The 17,211-nt window shown below is 39.5% G+C and overlaps 1 protein-coding gene across 1 annotated transcript in view; it reads left to right on the forward strand.

Annotated features, from left to right (window-relative positions):
* Positions 1-17,211, forward strand: part of LOC140548162 (USP6 N-terminal-like protein) — a 49,390-nt gene that overhangs the window by 16,806 nt on the left and 15,373 nt on the right. Inside the window, exons 2-4 of the mRNA XM_072671587.1 lie at positions 8,755-8,828; positions 15,811-15,896; positions 17,151-17,190. Of these exons, the coding sequence (XP_072527688.1) occupies positions 8,763-8,828; positions 15,811-15,896; positions 17,151-17,190 (192 nt within the window). The 5' untranslated portion in view covers positions 8,755-8,762. The remainder of the gene's footprint in view (positions 1-8,754; positions 8,829-15,810; positions 15,897-17,150; positions 17,191-17,211) is intronic.

Below are 17,211 nucleotides of genomic sequence, written 5' to 3' on the forward strand. Positions count from 1 at the left end.
TAGCAGGCATAAGTTAACATGACCTAAAGGCAGCGGCTTTTGATGTGTGTCCAGCTCGTGTCCAATTTTAATATATCCTTACGAAGCTGGAGCTCCATAGAGACCCATGTCCAAATGTGGACACTTTTCTAGCAGATCAACGACAGAAAGGTAATGAGGCGGAATTCACCACCGTCACTCAGTCCTTTTTCTTCACATATAATAGGATCGATGACCGACTCACTTCTATGCCGAAGGCCGAGATGACTGTTTATTCGGTATGGCGTATGGGAATTTAGCACTGCGTAATTTAGCACTGCATCACAAACAGCTCAAACGCTTAACACTGTGTTGCTAGCAACATTAGACTACCACACAAACTCTCCTAAAGGACCTCCAGGCTGTTTTTTCATGTCCGCCTGATTTAAAGTAAAGCCGCTGGCTTCTGCCTTTGACCTCGCGGTTACAGAGGAGAGGCAGAGACACAGAGCTTTAACTACCTCTCTCTCTTTCTCTCTTTCTCTGTCTACACACATATACAGCACTTTCTGAATGCACTACAGTAATGACGAGAAGCTGAAGGCTTTCTGAGGTAGGTTTATCTGTCTCTTTATTAGTTAGTTCTGTTTTGCATAATATAAATATTTAATAATATAAATAATATTAATAATACATTTTATAATATTTCACTTTAGTTGTTTATTTATTTCATAATTATAAAGAATGTATATCAGCAGTAAAGTAAGTCACTGTTACCCTATACAGATAGGTCAGCTGTTTCTAAAAGGATTCTAGTTTATTAGTTCATTATAAAAATATATATTCATTATAAAAATATATAACATGAATAAATACTGTGATATACTGAAACCAACACAGTCTTAAAAAATACTGTGATACATATTTTCGGCCATATCACCCAACCCTATCCAGTAAACACTATTCTGACTCCAGGGTAAGATGCAGGTTAAGAGTGACATCAAACTGTAGGGATGCAGCAATATGGGAATTGTGGGCTAATGCAGATATGCAGTATTTCTTAAGTATAAGAAATATATATATAAGGTATATAAGGTACTGAATATAAAGGACTGTATCTATCTGCCAGCACTGAAGCATTTATCGAAAGCAGAAACCGATTTGTTTTTGTATTATTATATTATTTTCTATCAAAAAAGCAAATAACACAAATATTATAAATAAAATAAACAAAATGCAGACATTTAGGCACCCAGAACAACATTGCCTACACATTTCAATCTTAAAACATACTCCCAGCCCCAGTCAGTAAAGACTGTTTTGACTCTATGCCAGGTTAAGAATGACATCTTTTAGAGTTATAATCCACTGCTTGATGTAAAACAGCCTAATCCAGATGGTGAGTGTTCCAGAGTGGCAGATGAAGGCTTTATTCTCTGCAGGGTGCGGGCGGCTCGGGCACTTATGTAGGGAAAGTAGTGGATTAAGGAGGCTGTTTGGGGGGGTCTGAGATCAGTAAAGCCTGTATGACTTTAGGTTAAAAGATTAGGATTTGGGCAAAAGAGTCAAAAGATGTTGTTTAACGCTGTCCTAGAGGACGCCTCAGTGGACTACAGCTTCTATTTGAAGTCTGTGTGTGGTCGGCAGTAGATCTCCACAACAAACGAGCAGATTGTAATTACATTCCTTCATGCATTGAAATACAGTATATTGCACGTGTTTACTGTGGATACTGTTGACCAAAAGAACAGTTTATGTGTTTTAGTGAATGTCTTCATCAAACAGTTTCAGGTCACGGGAAAAACACATGAGGAAAATAACGCCTTAGCTCTCGCAAATCAGACGAAATGTATGTTTCAGCTGAAAGGGCTTCAGTGGAGACGCTACCCAGGAAGCTGAAGTTGCCTTATTTGTCATCTTCTTATTCAGTATGTCCAGCTCACCTTAAATGGTGGTTCAGTTACAGTTCTTGCTCCTGCACACCAGGTAACTGCTGCACCATTTAAGGTAAAATGGGAATGTCAGCCTCACCTGAAAGCTAACTAAATACTGTGCATTGTTTATTGAGAAATATTTATTTTCACATGCTATCACTGTAGTAATAGTAACAGTAGTAGTAATAACAGTAGTAGTAATAGTAACAGTAGTAATAGTGATAGTAGTAGAAGCAGTGGACGGCAAGTAATATAGTAGTAGTAACAGTAGTAATAATACCAGTAGTAGTACTAAAAGTAGTAGTAGTAATAGTAGTAATAATAGTACTACTAGAAGTAACTGTTGTAAAAGTAGTAATAGACGTATTAGAGGTAGTAATAAAATAGTAGTATTAATAGTATTAATGAAATACTAGTAGTAATAGTAGTAGTAGTTGTAGTAATAGTAATAGCAATTATAGTAATTTTAGTACTGTTAATAGTAGTTGTAGCACTAACAGTGGTAGTACTGGTACTAGCAGTGGAATTCGGCAGTCATATTCACCAGCATTACTGTGCAGGGATTGTTTAGATGAACTCTGTAGCGTATGTGGGAAACACAGTAACCAGTTTGGAGACCCCCCCCCCCCTACACACACACTATTTACCACAGTTATTTGCCCATGCTTGCTTGAATAAGAGGATGCTGTTACTGGCACAGACTAATACAGGCCTAGTCTGCGGTGGCACAGTGTTAAAGGTAATTACAGTATCATTTCATTGCTCTGCTATATGTTAAGTATTTGTTGTTGTTTTGGGGTTGTCATGGAAACATTTCAGACATTCTTTCCTGACATTTTATTAACTGATCATATTAACTGTCTCGGACAGCTTCATGTGTCTTTGCGTTGTCTGTGAAGCCATCCGTCCCATTCATTCACAGTGTCCTCACATCAAACGCTGCTGATAGAAAAGAGGCTTTATTGGCTGTGCCAGTGGGACCAGAGCCAGCAAGGATGGACGGAGACAGAGGAGAGTGCTTTGTTCATCGTGTCATTTTCAGAATTGACGAAATGAACCAGACTCCTTCATGTGAACGCTCGGCCTTTTTAGTCTTTTGCTTTGCCTGAAGTGAACAATTATACATTGTGTAGCCAAAGCAAGGCTCTATCAGCATGAATCAGAGCTGTAACCATTCAGGAAGATCAAGCAGTGCTTTTAGGATTTTCTGTTTCATTTTATTAGGTCTGTTATGTATAGGGATGCAGCAATATGGCAGTATTTCTAAACTACTGTATATAAAGTACTTTATATATCTGCTAATACTGAAGCATTTATTAAAAGCAGAAACTGAGACGTCCACCTGGTTTAGGTCCATTCTGTTCTGTTTATTTAGTTTCTATCACAAATGCAGTAAAATAAACACAATGCAGATATATACACAATATACACAATATCAACATTGTCTACATATTTAAAAAAAAAAAAAAAAAGGTTCTTTGAGGGTTCACCTTTAAAACGATTTCCAGATACTTATATGAGAAATTATGACTTTTATATAATATCATAATTTGTATCTCCAAAATGATAATTTTACAAGAAAGAAAACTTTTAATGGAAGTCATTTTTGAGTATATCTATTGGTCCATTCATCATGAAATTTTGACATGTAAAGGACATTAATATGCTAAAAATCCAAAATGAAGATATCTATTATATATACAAGTCATTTTCAGCATTTCTATTAATCCATTCATCAATAATAATAATATAATAATAATAATATAATAATATAACAATAATTGCCATGTCATGAAGGAAAAAAATATAAGCTTTTTGCATGACAGTATCTCTCTCTCTCTCTCTCTCTCTCTCTGAATGTATGTATGTATGTATCTATCTATCTATCTATATCTCTATATATGTATCTATCTATCTATATCTATATCTATCTATCTAAATCTCTCTCTCTCTCTCTATATATATATATATATATATATATATATATTATATATTTATATATATATATATTTATATATTTATCTATCTATCTATCTATATATACCATCACGGCATGGGTGGCACTTTTCTGTGCATGCAGTCACACAGCTACTACACGGTATGCACCACAAGTATTGCATTTCACAAGTACCCGTGCCACCAAGAAATCTTCAGCTGTAAGTCGTTGGATTTGCATGGTACTGTGATTCTACATGGTAGTGATTTTGGAGTATTCCTATGGTAACTGTTGTCTTGTTTGCCCCCCCTGCTCCTCCTTCCCTCTGTTGTCTCTTTCCCTCTTGTTGCTGAGTGTAGATAGAAAGAGCGACTCAGATGCTTGTTTATTTCTCTCTCTTTATTTTATTCTTTGTTTCTCACTGGTTTCGCTGTTGGATTTAAAACGTGTGACAATAAACAGGTATTTCACCGAAATTCTGATGATGTGTCGGCATTTTCAACATGTGTGAAACACATTAAACCTGCGTTTACACTTAATGTTCACTACAGGCTGGTTGACCACCTCAGGGGGACTATCTGGCACTCGATAGTACAGACTGTAACGCCACAGTTAACTCTGTGTTAAAATGACATGAACAAAAATCCGGCTTAGTCTTAATGTTTTACACTGTTACACCCCTAAAATCTATCATCTTACAACAACCAGCTGACTCCACAGATCTGCTCAAACAGAAATACACAGGCAGTGTGTCCTTGCTCCCTTTCGCCTCCCTGTCCTTCATCAGTGTAGCAGTCTGGCGCGCAGGAAATGGAAAGCTCTTAGCAAAAGGAGCTAAAAAAATGAAAGGTATGAGGAATTCCCAAACAGTTGCTTTGAAAGAAGGAGAAGACTAGAGGAATGCATTTGTCGAGGTGGGGTGGGTTGGGGGGTCACTGTCCCCTGAGAGGTTCACCACGGGAACAAGGCCTGTGTTGTCACTGCCGAACACATGGCACTGCTGACAGGCCTGTGCAGAGCCTCCTGCGAGCACACATGGCAGAGGGACGTCATCAGCCGAACAGGCCAAGTGTCACAGGTGCGCGGCGGGGACGACTGTTCAGATCCAGGAGGAGAAAGCAATTGACTTGTCAGTCAGCCACAGCGGCGTGCTCGGATTGTCCTAATACAGTATGTGGTATGTATGTATGGTGTTCAGTGAGGGATATCTCACAATGAGCTAATCAGAGTTTAAGTCAGCCTAATTCAAAGATTTTGGCCTAAGATTAGCCCAAGATTCTTTTGAAATACCAAATTATCAACATAGAATCAGTATTATTATTATTAGAGATGCACCTTTTCCTTTTCAATACCAATACCAGATTTTCTAGTATCTACCGATACTGAGTACCGATACCAATACCAATTCTGACTTAATTACTCAATAGATGGCTATAAATCCTGGTATTTATAATGTTTGACTTTTTATAGGTTGTACTTTTTATATCTTATCCCAAATAAGGTTTAATAATCTTGAAAGAACAGTGTGTTACTGGTTGAGGAACTGCACATTACAAAAGTTTCAGAGCTGTGAAAAAATTCAAATGGCTTCAATGCAAAAACACGTGCAGGTAGGGAAGCATAATCTTGCTAAGCTTCACCAAACAGCTTATTTTTTAACTGGTGTTTAAAATTCACATTTCAGAGCAATGAACAAAACCCAGTTTAGAAACAAAGAGGTTCTTGACTCTGTGTAAAGAGCTGTTAAACTTCAGAGTGTTTCCTTTAAACATGCTGCCAAGAACCAGAACCAAAAAAACACCACATGGAAACAGAAAGTGCTGTAAATGTAAATGTTTCATTAAACATCTGTTTAATGGTAATAACTATTTATGACTGGCTTTTACTACTTGTTTTTTAACATTTGGTTTTATAAGAAAGTATGCAAACAAACAAGCTCCATGTAAACAATAAAAAAGTAGGGCGTCAGTAATCTTCATGGTATCAAAATCAGTGCAACATTAATTATTATTATATCATGTTTTATTCATGTAAAATGAACTACAACAAATACAGTCACATGGGTCATTTTGAATGCTTTTCTCTTGGTCCATTCACCATGAAATTCTGAGACAATATATATATATATATATATATATATATATATATATATATATATATATATTACAACCAATTGACTCCCCAGACCTGTGTAACCCCTTAAACAGTGAAAGTGTCATTACAAACCTCACAAAGTATAGCCCCACCAGTTTGTACAGAAGTCTTTGTAGTTACTGAATAACATATTTTGTGTATAATAAGCCTTTCTGCTTTAAGGGGTCAAACAGAAATACACAGGCAGTGTGTCCTTGCTCCCTTTCGTCTCCTTGTCCTTCATCAGTGTAGCAGTCTGGCGTGCAGGAAATGGAAAGCTCTTAGCAAAAGGAGCTAAAAAGGTATGTAAGGTATGAGGAATTCCCAAACAGTTGCTTTGAAAGAAGGAGAAGACTAGAGGAATGCATTTGTCGGGGTCGGGGGGTCACAGTCCCGTGAGAGGGACACATCGGGAACTACAACTATTCAATTTCATGTTGATTTAAGTTCTTCTTTTTTCCTTTTTTTATTTCTGTATTGAACTGAACTGAACTTCAGCAAGGTCTTGGGCTTGGCTTTGACATGGTGTGTCCAGGCCTCAGGCCTCAGTCTTGGCCTGGACTGACCTCTCATTGTCTCTAATGGTGCTGCTGCAGGTTGTCAACAGCTTATTGAGTATGACCATGTTTTTGCTGAAATGGTATCTTGACAAAAGTAGTGGGACACCTGCTCATTCATTGTTTCTTCCGAAATGCTTTTGTTGTCTCTACTGTCCAGGGAAAAACTACAGGACTTTCTACTAGATTTTGGAGGAGCATTGCTGTAAGGCTTTGATTGCACTCAGCGATAATAACATTAGTGAGGTCAGGATGTTGGATGTTGGATCACTTTCCCAAAAGTATTGGGAAGTCTGAGAAATACCTGCCTGTGTTCAGCTGGGCAGCAGGCAGGGTTTATAACTGCTGAGGGCATGATGGGATAACGTAACAGTGTGTCATGCAGTGCTGTGGCCCAGCGTGGGTGCCTCTCCCCAGGCTGGATTCTATTTCTGTGTGTGCAGCAGATGTCTGAGGCACAGGGGAAAGGGCGACAGAGTCAGCAGACTCTCAGCTCTGCCCCCGCTGGCAGCTGAGCCCTGGCATAAACCATGCCCAGCTTCCTCAGGCTCGGAGGCTCCCAGGAGGCTAATGTTTCTGGTGCACAAAAGAAGCATGCCTCCGAATGGCCGAAAAAGACCTCGTACAATTCGCAAGACTGGCGTCTGTTAGACTTGTGTTTACTATTGGTGATATTATTATATATATATAAATTATGAGTCTTTATGTGTTGAATAAGATTTTGAAGAAAATTGACATTTGAGAATTGACATGATCCCATCGGACAACTCAGGTCAACATCTAATTAAAATAAAAAGAATTGGCTAATAAAATTATATTGGCCGATATCATCAATTATCAGAAATGCTTTTAGTGTCTAAAAACAAAATCAGGTGTCAACCTTATTAACATAACTTATGATATATCCGTAGCCTCAAAGAATAAAAAGAGAAGAAGGCACTATGCATTGTAACAGACATACATACAAACACATGAAATAATTTATAATATGGTTTATATATTTTTATATTTATAATATATTAATAATTACAACACATGAAAGTGATATGGTAGTTATAATAAATTAATGTATACATAAAGAAAGCAGAGAAAAAAAACAAAACATCTACTTAATAGTTTAAATTATCATAATTTTTCCATGACTTCAGATACAGTCAATCCTCCTAGACATATTTGATATCTGACATGGTCTTCTTTAGTTTACAACAGGAGATGATAGGAGGCTAGCGTTGCTAACAAACACTAGACTTCACTAGACTTGGGATATTCAAGCCCAAAATCTTATATATATATATATATATATATATATTTTTTTTTTTTTTTTTTAAGTCTATTTAAAATGTATTATTCAATCAATAAATGAGTAAAATAGGACAGATAGACTTTTTTAAATTTAAAAACATTTAAGCTAAGATAGGAACTACGTTATAATCCGTATAAGACCCTGCTTCATAGTACTATTCCACAATGGAACTGGAAGGTAGTGTGTAGTATGATACCACATACTGTTCCATACCATCATTTAGCTGTTCAGCTGTTCAGCTCTGTGGAGAGGTTTATTTTAATTGTTTTAATTCACTTCTGTGTCAAATTCATGAAGTTGAGATTGGTGACAGTCTAACTCCAGTGTTGGTTAACAATGTTAGTCTAGCATCTAAAGAAGCAAACCTCAGATAACAGACATGTCTTTGCTGATTGACTGCAGCTGGGGTCAGTGATCAATCATGTTCGCTTGATTTGCTCTCTTATGATTGAGCCGGTGTGTCTGTGACAGAGTTCAGTATTTACAAATGCACTGGATAGAGCACTGTTATTCTCTATTGCAGCATAGCAGCTGTGCGCAGTGGCGAAGGCCCAGCTTTCAATATTAATTCCTGTGTCAAATAAAGTGTCCTTTCCCCTCAAGGAACCCATTTCCGAGCTAATCTATTTGTGCCACATGGGGATGAAGTCAGTGCTGTGTTTGCACCATTTCTACTTTATGTATAAGTTGTGTTTAGACGAGCGCTGCCCAGAGCAGGCCTTTGAAATAAACACTTTACGTTTTACTCCATACTCTGCACAAAGTGCTTTATTTTCACAGCTGCTGATGTAAATGGTTCTTGATGCCATGTCTGACCTCAGGACTCGGTGCAGTGCTGTTTGCTGTTCCCCCTTTATCTTATGTTTTGAATTTGCGCTAATAATTTTGTACCGTTTGCAAATATAACTGATGTCTCGTCTCCTGTGCTTTCAGATATTGACATGAAGAAGGACATAGAGGTGCTTATAGCAGAGGAACGTGCAGAGATTATCTCTAAGTATGATAAGGTAAGAAACACTTTACGAGACTTTACTGCCACGATAATCTAGCGTAATCTAGCGGTCATTTGGACAATGGAAACTCTACAGTTGTTGGCACCCCTAGTGGAGAAAACAATTATATAAAATAAATACATTTAATTTCTCTATATATATATATATATATATTTTATTTAATATAGTGGAGGCTGGAGATTTACATGTATGTGAATGTATTTTAAGTCTATTTAAAATACATTATATGTCCAAATATTTGTGGACACCCCTTCAAATAAATGCATCCAGCTACTTTAAGTTGCACCCATTGCTGACATTATATGTCCAAATATTTGTGGATACATTATATGTCCAAATATTTGTGGACACCCCTTCAAATAAATGCATCCAGCTACTTTAAGTTGCACCCATTGCTGACAAAGATGTGCAAATATGCAAACACACCCACAGCTTGTCGAGTCCCTGTAGAGAAGTATTGCCATTAGAATAGGACTCTCTGGAGCAGAAATACATGAACATATTGGCAACATGCCAGCTAATTCCAGGCGTGGGCTAGAGAAGTATAAAAAAACCCAGCATTGAGCTGTGGAGCAGTGGAAGAACTGTGTTCCCTGGAATGATGATGGTGCTCCACCCAGTACTTTTGGAATGAGTTGGGGAGTTGGGAATGAGGTGGGGTGGGATGGAGCTCATCCAACTTCCTGACCTCACTACCGCTCTGGTCGCTGAATGCAATCAAATCCTCACAGCAATGCGTCAATTTTATTTTTTTTTTATTTTTTTGGAAGAAATAATAAATGAGCAACTGTCCCAGTACTTTTGTCCATATAGTGTGTATTGATTTTAGCTCATTTCCAGGAAGGGTGCCAGCAATTGCAGAGTGGACTGTAAATGGGGAGCACTAGGCTCTGTTGTTACTGTAAGAAAGCCCAGTAGGCTCATTTAAATATGCATTATCATCATGAAAATTGCCAACTAATCAATTTTCTTAACTGTATAATTGAGTTTAATGACAGTGGAACATTATTTACTGTTTACACTGTACTTATGTGTATGAATAGGCGAGCTGTTAACTGTATTATTAGATGATCAGCAGACTAGTTTTGATTAGATGTTTTGAATGTATCTTTGCAGGGGAAGGAATTCGTACATTTTTGATCGTAAAAAACACAGCCGTCACTCGAGGACAGAACCTGTGGCCGAAGCTAAAGTTTGTGTGTTGTGGTTGTGTGTGTGTGTATATGTGTGTGTGTATATGTGTGCTCTGAATGGCACAGCGTGGCATAAATACAGCGTGGGTTAGGTGTGGGTGTAGCTGAGCAGTAGGCTGCCTCTGCTTTATTTGACTCTAAGGTTTGTGAGAGCAGAAGCGTTATAGACCCATGCTGTAGTACTGCATACAGGCTGCTGAGAACAAATGTCCGTGTGAAGCTTCTAGAAGCATTCAGTCAAACAGGGTTGTGTGTATGCTGCTGGTAACTGAGCTGTCTACCTTACCTTCGTCAAAGTGTGATGATCTGTGGACTAGGTGGATCACTAAATGAAAGAAATACAGTAATTCGGTTCTTTCTGGAACACTCTCGGCTTCCTCCTACTCCAGAGTCATCATTGTTGTTGATAAGACAAGCATTTTACATGCGAATGTTTGCTAATGCTTCATATGCAGGTCCAAAGTGTGTGTGGCAGGCCCAACAAAGCCTCCGTTGCACCTGGTAACTTTACATGACTGGTATCTGGATTGTATCCTGGTAAGATTTTGGCAACATGAGTTTACACTGGGTAGGCAAATGCGTCTCTGGTTAGTCAGACTGAAATCTAGTCACTGTGTGTGGTGAAATATGCAAATTTGCTCATTGCACAGCAATTATTACTGGTGTTTCAGTTGTACTGGGAGGGGTTTTGGTTGTGGAATGCATCTCAGACCACCTCCTGAAGTGATCAGATTTGTATCTGGTTTAAATGAGTATTGGATTGTGTTCATACCTGCATTTTTATTTGGTCTTCTCCAGATATAATCCTGATACTCAAGACGCTTGAAGTGACCAGGTGTACACGGGGTCATAGTCATGTCCATGCCATGCCATTTTCTGGCCATGCCATTTTGAATACTAACACCTTTACTAACCCTTGAAGATTTCAGTCAATTTCCAGTCAAAATTGTTAAAAAACAGGACAGGCTTTCTCCTGAAGGCTCTACCTCTAGATCATATTTGTGCAGGAGTCGCTGCACAGTTGAATAGTGCACCTAAAATCCAGAGTCTGCTAAATAAGGCCTTTTTTACAGACAAATGTTGGTTCACTTTGCCTTTCTAGCAAGTCTACAATCAGTTCTGGTAGGGAAAGTCACCCCCAGTTCTCAGAAATGTCACAGTATGGAAGGAAAATGTGCTATGACTTCAGATTCACATAACATTTTAAAGATATACCTGCCCAGCCTATCTGGAGCTGTGTTGTGGTCAGAATGCTCACACCACATGGGAAAACACAGTTTTGGGGCCTATTAACTTAAAGCAACACTATGGAGAATTGATATTTCTTGCTCCTGGGCTCCCTCTAGAGTCAGGATGTGTACTTCTTGCCTGGGACCATACCTAAAGACATGTTTTTCTGGACGAGCTGAGAGATACAACACCGTCAGAGACATGTGAACTGAGACAGTAGATATGGAGGATATAAGGATTTAAGCAGGATATAAGGATTTTGCACAAATATGACCAGGGTCTCTTGAGCATTCAAGTTTCATGCTGCAGTTGGCAGCATGCCGAACCTGGTAGAGCAACGACAGCCATGCTTTTGTCCCTTTTACAGGTCAGTGGAGCATACATACATCATTTTCAAAGCTGCTATTTTACCGTAAAAATTACACAGAGTTGCTTTAAGGCTTTGGTGATTTCTCTGTTAAAAAAGGCCAGCATTGGGATTAACATTTCACAAACGCTGTGTTGTTCAGCTCTAGCCTGTGTAGGCTGGTGAATAGGCAGGCCGCAAACGCTGACCACCATAACAAAAGGTCTATCTGCTTTACAACTAGCAATCGATTTGGCCATGGTGCGACTGTGGCTTTGATAACATCACCTCTTATAGTGAAATTGGAAATGGGAATTGTCTGCTCTTTGGGCTACAGTAGCATCAGTCACACACCAGTGCCTGCGTTCCCTCCTCCTGCCCTGAGCAGAGGGCTCAGTCGGCTGTGTCCGTCCTCATCAGCCCGGGGAATTGATCCACACAGACTGGAAAAGCTTTTAAAAACCCAATGTTATCGAACATAATGAAGGTGAAGGCAGTTTCATGAAATGGGTTTACGTGGAAGGGTCACTTTGTGTCTTGTAGCTCCCCGGCAACAGTAAGCTCAATAATCAGACACCAGCCAGTTCCCTTGCCTCATCTTCCCTTGAATCACTTCTGTTATGAAGGTATTTTATCTGCTGTCACTCTGAAGGAGCTGGAAGCTGCACCCAGTAGACATTTCGTACGCAGGTTTATTTGACAGTACCTGTTGTCCCCTGCCTGATCTTCAGCTGGGACAAGTCGGAACGATTATGTTCTGTCTGTCTGAAGGTGGATGGGGAGCTGAATACATTTTCAGTAAGGCCTCAAAAAGCTGTCAGAGTAAGAAGGGTGTGAGCATTCAGTAGCGGGTGTTGTTAAAACATGTGTCAATATTATATAGGGTGTAATATATCCATGTAATATATATTTACATGGATATACCTAAATAAAATGGGAATGGTTGGTGATATTAACTTCCTGTTTGTGGCACATTAGTATATGGGAGGGGGAAAACTTTTTAAGATGGGTGGTGACCATGGCGGCCATTTTGAAGTCGGACATTTTGGATCCAACTTTAGTTTTTTCAACGGGAAGAGGGTCATGTGACACATCAAACTTATTGAGAATTTCACAAGCAAAACAATGGTGTGCTTGGTTTTAATGTACCTTTATGCTTTCATGAGTTATTTACAAGCTTCTAATGTGCCACAAACAGGAAGTTAATATCATCAACCATTCCCATTTTATTTAGGTGTATCCATATAAATGGCCCACTCTGTACATTGAATTTTACTCCAATATTGACTGTACACTTTTTAACCCCTTAAGTTTTTTTCATTTCTCTGCTTTCCCACTTTTCCTATTTATGTCTACCCTTCTTATATTTTAGACTATTTTATTATTATTATTATTATTATTATTATTATTATTTTATTTATTCAGTAATTGCTCTTTGGGTGTAACTGGGACCTTGAGATCTCAGTTTCGTTCCACCCCATGTACCACATCAGAATCAGAATCAGAATCTCTTTATTTCACCAAGTATGTTACATATACAAGGGATTTGGTTTGGTGAGAGCAACACGTATGACAAGTAACAAAAACACAGAACACAGATTATTTACAGTATTAAACTAAAGGAAAATTACACTAAACAATAAATAGGACAGGGGATAAATTAAAAAAGTAAAAAGTACCACATGTGATGCAAATGACAATAAAGTCTCAGAATCCTTGAATTCTTGAAAAAGCCTATGGCCCGCAGATGGCCCGAAAGTGTTATTGCAAGCTTCTATTACCAAAGAATAACCCCTGTAGTTACTGAATAATACACCTTAGTGTGTAATAAGTGGTTAATGCATATTATATTGAAATAATAACTTAAAATAATGACTCAAAATAATTTAATTTTAATACCAAATTGCTGTGATATGCAAAGTTTGGGCACCCAGAGTCTAAACAGGTTACTGTGAATAGGTGAATAGCTATGTGAGTAAAAGCTAACCTGATTTTCAAAAGGCATAAAGTTAAATATAGCACATTTTTAAATATTTTAAGCAAGAACTTTTGAATTATTTTCTGGTATTGATATCAAGTCATTCTTCCCTCCACCAGTGAAATGTTCCCCAAGCCACTGGCTGCAACACAAGCCCAAAGCATGATTCACCTCCATGTCTAACAGTTGGAAAGGTGTGCTTTTCATGGACCTTTGCACCCTTTTCTCTTTAAACGACCTTGACTTGCTTGAACTTCATCAGTCCACAGACATTTCCAAAATGCACGAAGCACAAGAAAGCACGTTCAATTGCTCAAATGCTCAATTTTGTGGTGAAGGCACATGAAAGAATGCTTCCTACTGCACAGTAGAGCAGTGCTCCACCACTCCACCAGTCTGCTTAATCTTGCTAAAGGTCTTTTGGAGTCAAACAGGGGTCATCGGAGTCCGAGAGAGCACAATCGGCCTTACTCTCTCAGGGGGGGTTGATGGCACTTCCTCCCCACATAACTCCTAGTGTCTGTTAGTGTCTGTTAGCTGTTGTATCAGAGCCGGGGAGCCGTGCTTTCCTCCGAGCAGTTAGAAAATAGGTGGTGGTTGGCTTCACATGTGCTAGTCTTCACCATCTAAGTGTTGGGGCATTTCATTGCTAGTGACTCTCGATCTAGTTGCTGTCGTCACTTCCAGATTTGACTACTGCAGCTCTCTTCTGGCTGGTCTCCCTCTACGCACCATCAGGCCCCTGCAACTCAACCAGAATGCAGAAGGCACGGGTCGTCTTCAACGTTCCTAAATTCAGCCATGTCACTCCACTGCTGCGCTCTCTTCACTGGCTTCCTGTAGCTGCTTCCCGCATCAGATTCAAAACCCTGACGCTGGCCTACAAAGCCAAGAACGGACCAGCCCCTCCGTACTTGATGGAGATGGTCAAAAGCCGATCCGCACCAAGAGCCCTTCCAGCTTCAAGTACGGCTCGGCTCGACCCGCCATCCCTCAGAATCCACTGAAGACAAGCGTCCAGGCTTTTTTCTGTCCTGCACCAAAGTGGTGGAACGGGCTTCCCCTGGGTGTCCGAACGGCCGAGTCCAGCACTCGCAGTCTTCAAACCCAGACTGAAGACCCTCCTCTTCTGAGAATACTTGGGCGAATAGTAGAGTGGTCTCCTTATTGACTTGTGTTTAGTAGAGTCTAAACTTAGAGGTATCTTTACATTTTTAGCCTCCTCAAACTATGCCTTAAATCTAAATGTGGTAATTGGGGATTGGGTAATTGGCCTTCCAAATTGGGTAGAAAATGGGGTAAAATAAATAAATAAATAAAATGGACAAGTCATTTTTGCCTGTGTTGTTTATCAGTATTTAGCACTTCTTTTATTAGATCTGCATGTCTAATAAACACGTGTTTTCATGGCTGTGCCCATTTTTTTATAATAAACATTTTTACGGCTTATACATTGCAGAACAAATCAGTTCCGGGTAGTGAGATTTGGTACTGAATAACAGAGCATTTACTTGGAAGTAGAACGCTGATGCTTGGCTCTAATAGCTGGTTAAAAGAGCTGATTACAGACATTGGAGAAATTCGCTTGTGTTCATTTGAGGTAATAATCAGCAGAGAAATAACCAGCAGGGAAAGAGTGGTAAGACTGCAGTGAAAGGCAAGGTTTCACACAGCAGGAACCTATACCACTGACAGAAAGGTCATTCTGGGGGCATTTTCACCATGCTCTTATAGCACCGTTCTCAAGCAGGCAGCACGCTGAGCTTGTGCTGACCGTTCAGACTCAGTCCACCTGTACATGATTATCAGGTTCTGCTGGAGACCGCGCTGAAGCCACGTCTGGATATCTCGGATCAGTTTTACTCATTCAGAGATGAGTTTACACAATAAGGTGGTTGAGGGTCTTTATGGTCATGACATAGAGCAGTGGTTATCAGTCCCAGTCTCAGGAGCCTCGTGGCTTTGCATGTGTTTTATGTTCTGCAGTTTGAGTTAAACAAAAAAAAAAAATCCTGGTCTACTTCAGTACGGCTGCATCCAGTAGTGCATTCAGAGCAGGTGCTCCAGGCGTGCATTCAGGCCTAACTCATATGGATTGCCAATCTGCTGCCAAAGAACTAAGTCATGCTATAGTACTAACTAAGTGTTCATGCATTGTTTTGACCCTGAACCACCTTTTGACCTTGAGGAATGTGTCTGTCTGTGTTTTTGTGTGTGTGTGTGTTTCAGGGCAGGGAGGAAGGCGTTGAAATTGACCCTTGGGAGGATGCAGAATACAGCATTTACAGATCCACAGATCGCTTCGGCTTCCTCCAGTAAGTCAACTGGGTGACGTTCATTTAGACACTCAGTTTCTTTGGTAAAATGAATATATTAACAAATGTTAGATGTTTAGATGTGTAGATGTCCTTTCAACCAGCTGAACACACTTGTAGGAGAGCTCTATTTCGAACTGGCTAGCATCGCACTAGAAAAGCTGCTCAGACACTAGAGGGCGCTCCCAAGCGAGTAGAGAATGAATGGATCCTTATGGAGCTTTTGTGCAAAATATTTGTTGGTAAACAAAGAACAGAGATAAACAGAGATAAATCACTTTTATGCCCACTCATTTTCCCAGCATAACATGTCTCCGCCCTCTTTTCGAATCTGAGCAATCTGGCTAGCTAAAGCAAACTTAAAAAGCAGATTAGCGATCCAGCTATCTGCATGTTTGGTACGTCTGAGGTCATTCACCAATTCCCTGGATACTCATCCAACAGGAAAGGAGGTCCCGGCCTGACTTTCTTTAAGGCATTATCACATGAAAACCCTTAGCATCCTGACAGAATGCGAGTCTATGTAGCACTGCAAGAGAGAGCCGGGGTTTAACCGGGGAATATATCTCTCACACCGCCGCCACTGTGATGACCTGAGGAGGATGGGTTCCCCTTTTGAGCCTTGTTTTCCTCTCTCGACCTGAGGGAGTTTTTCCTTGCCACTGTTGCTACTAGCTTGTTCTGAAGAGGCTTGGACACGGATCTCTATGAAGCTGCCTTGTTACAACATTTGTTGTAAAAAACCTAGAAAAATATAATAAAATTGAATTGAATTGAATTAACTAAAAAAAACAGTTTTCATGTGATTGTTGGATGGGTATCCAAGGAATGGGTGAAGAAACCTCAGACATACCAAACATGCAGATGCAGACGCAGACGCTAGCTAGCACACATGAATTAGATTATTAAAACCCTGTCCAGACCCACCAGACCCACCTCTTCCGAGAGTCTTTGGGTGAATAGTCACCTTATTGACCTGTGTTTAGTAATGTCTAAATTCTTAGTCTATTCAAACTAGCTGAGGTTTTTCTTGGGTAAATAGCAAAGCACTTGTAAGCCACTCTGGATAAGAGCATCTGCTAAATGCCTTAAATATAAATGTAAATGTCCAGCCTGTTCTCAAAGAGGTCTTAGAGTTTTTTTAAACTTTGCTGAACACTTCACTGAACACCCTGGTTTAATTTTATACAAAAATTCAATATATCAGAAACTGTGGACTGGAGTTAGCGCAAATTCTCTTGTTTTTCTCTCCAGTGAGGAAGAGCTGCCGGCACCAACGACCCTTGAAGAGAAGGTATGAGATACGTATGAGAAT

This window comes from Salminus brasiliensis, chromosome 25, assembly GCF_030463535.1.
Source record: "Salminus brasiliensis chromosome 25, fSalBra1.hap2, whole genome shotgun sequence".
In the NCBI taxonomy this organism is placed as follows: domain Eukaryota; kingdom Metazoa; phylum Chordata; class Actinopteri; order Characiformes; family Bryconidae; genus Salminus; species Salminus brasiliensis.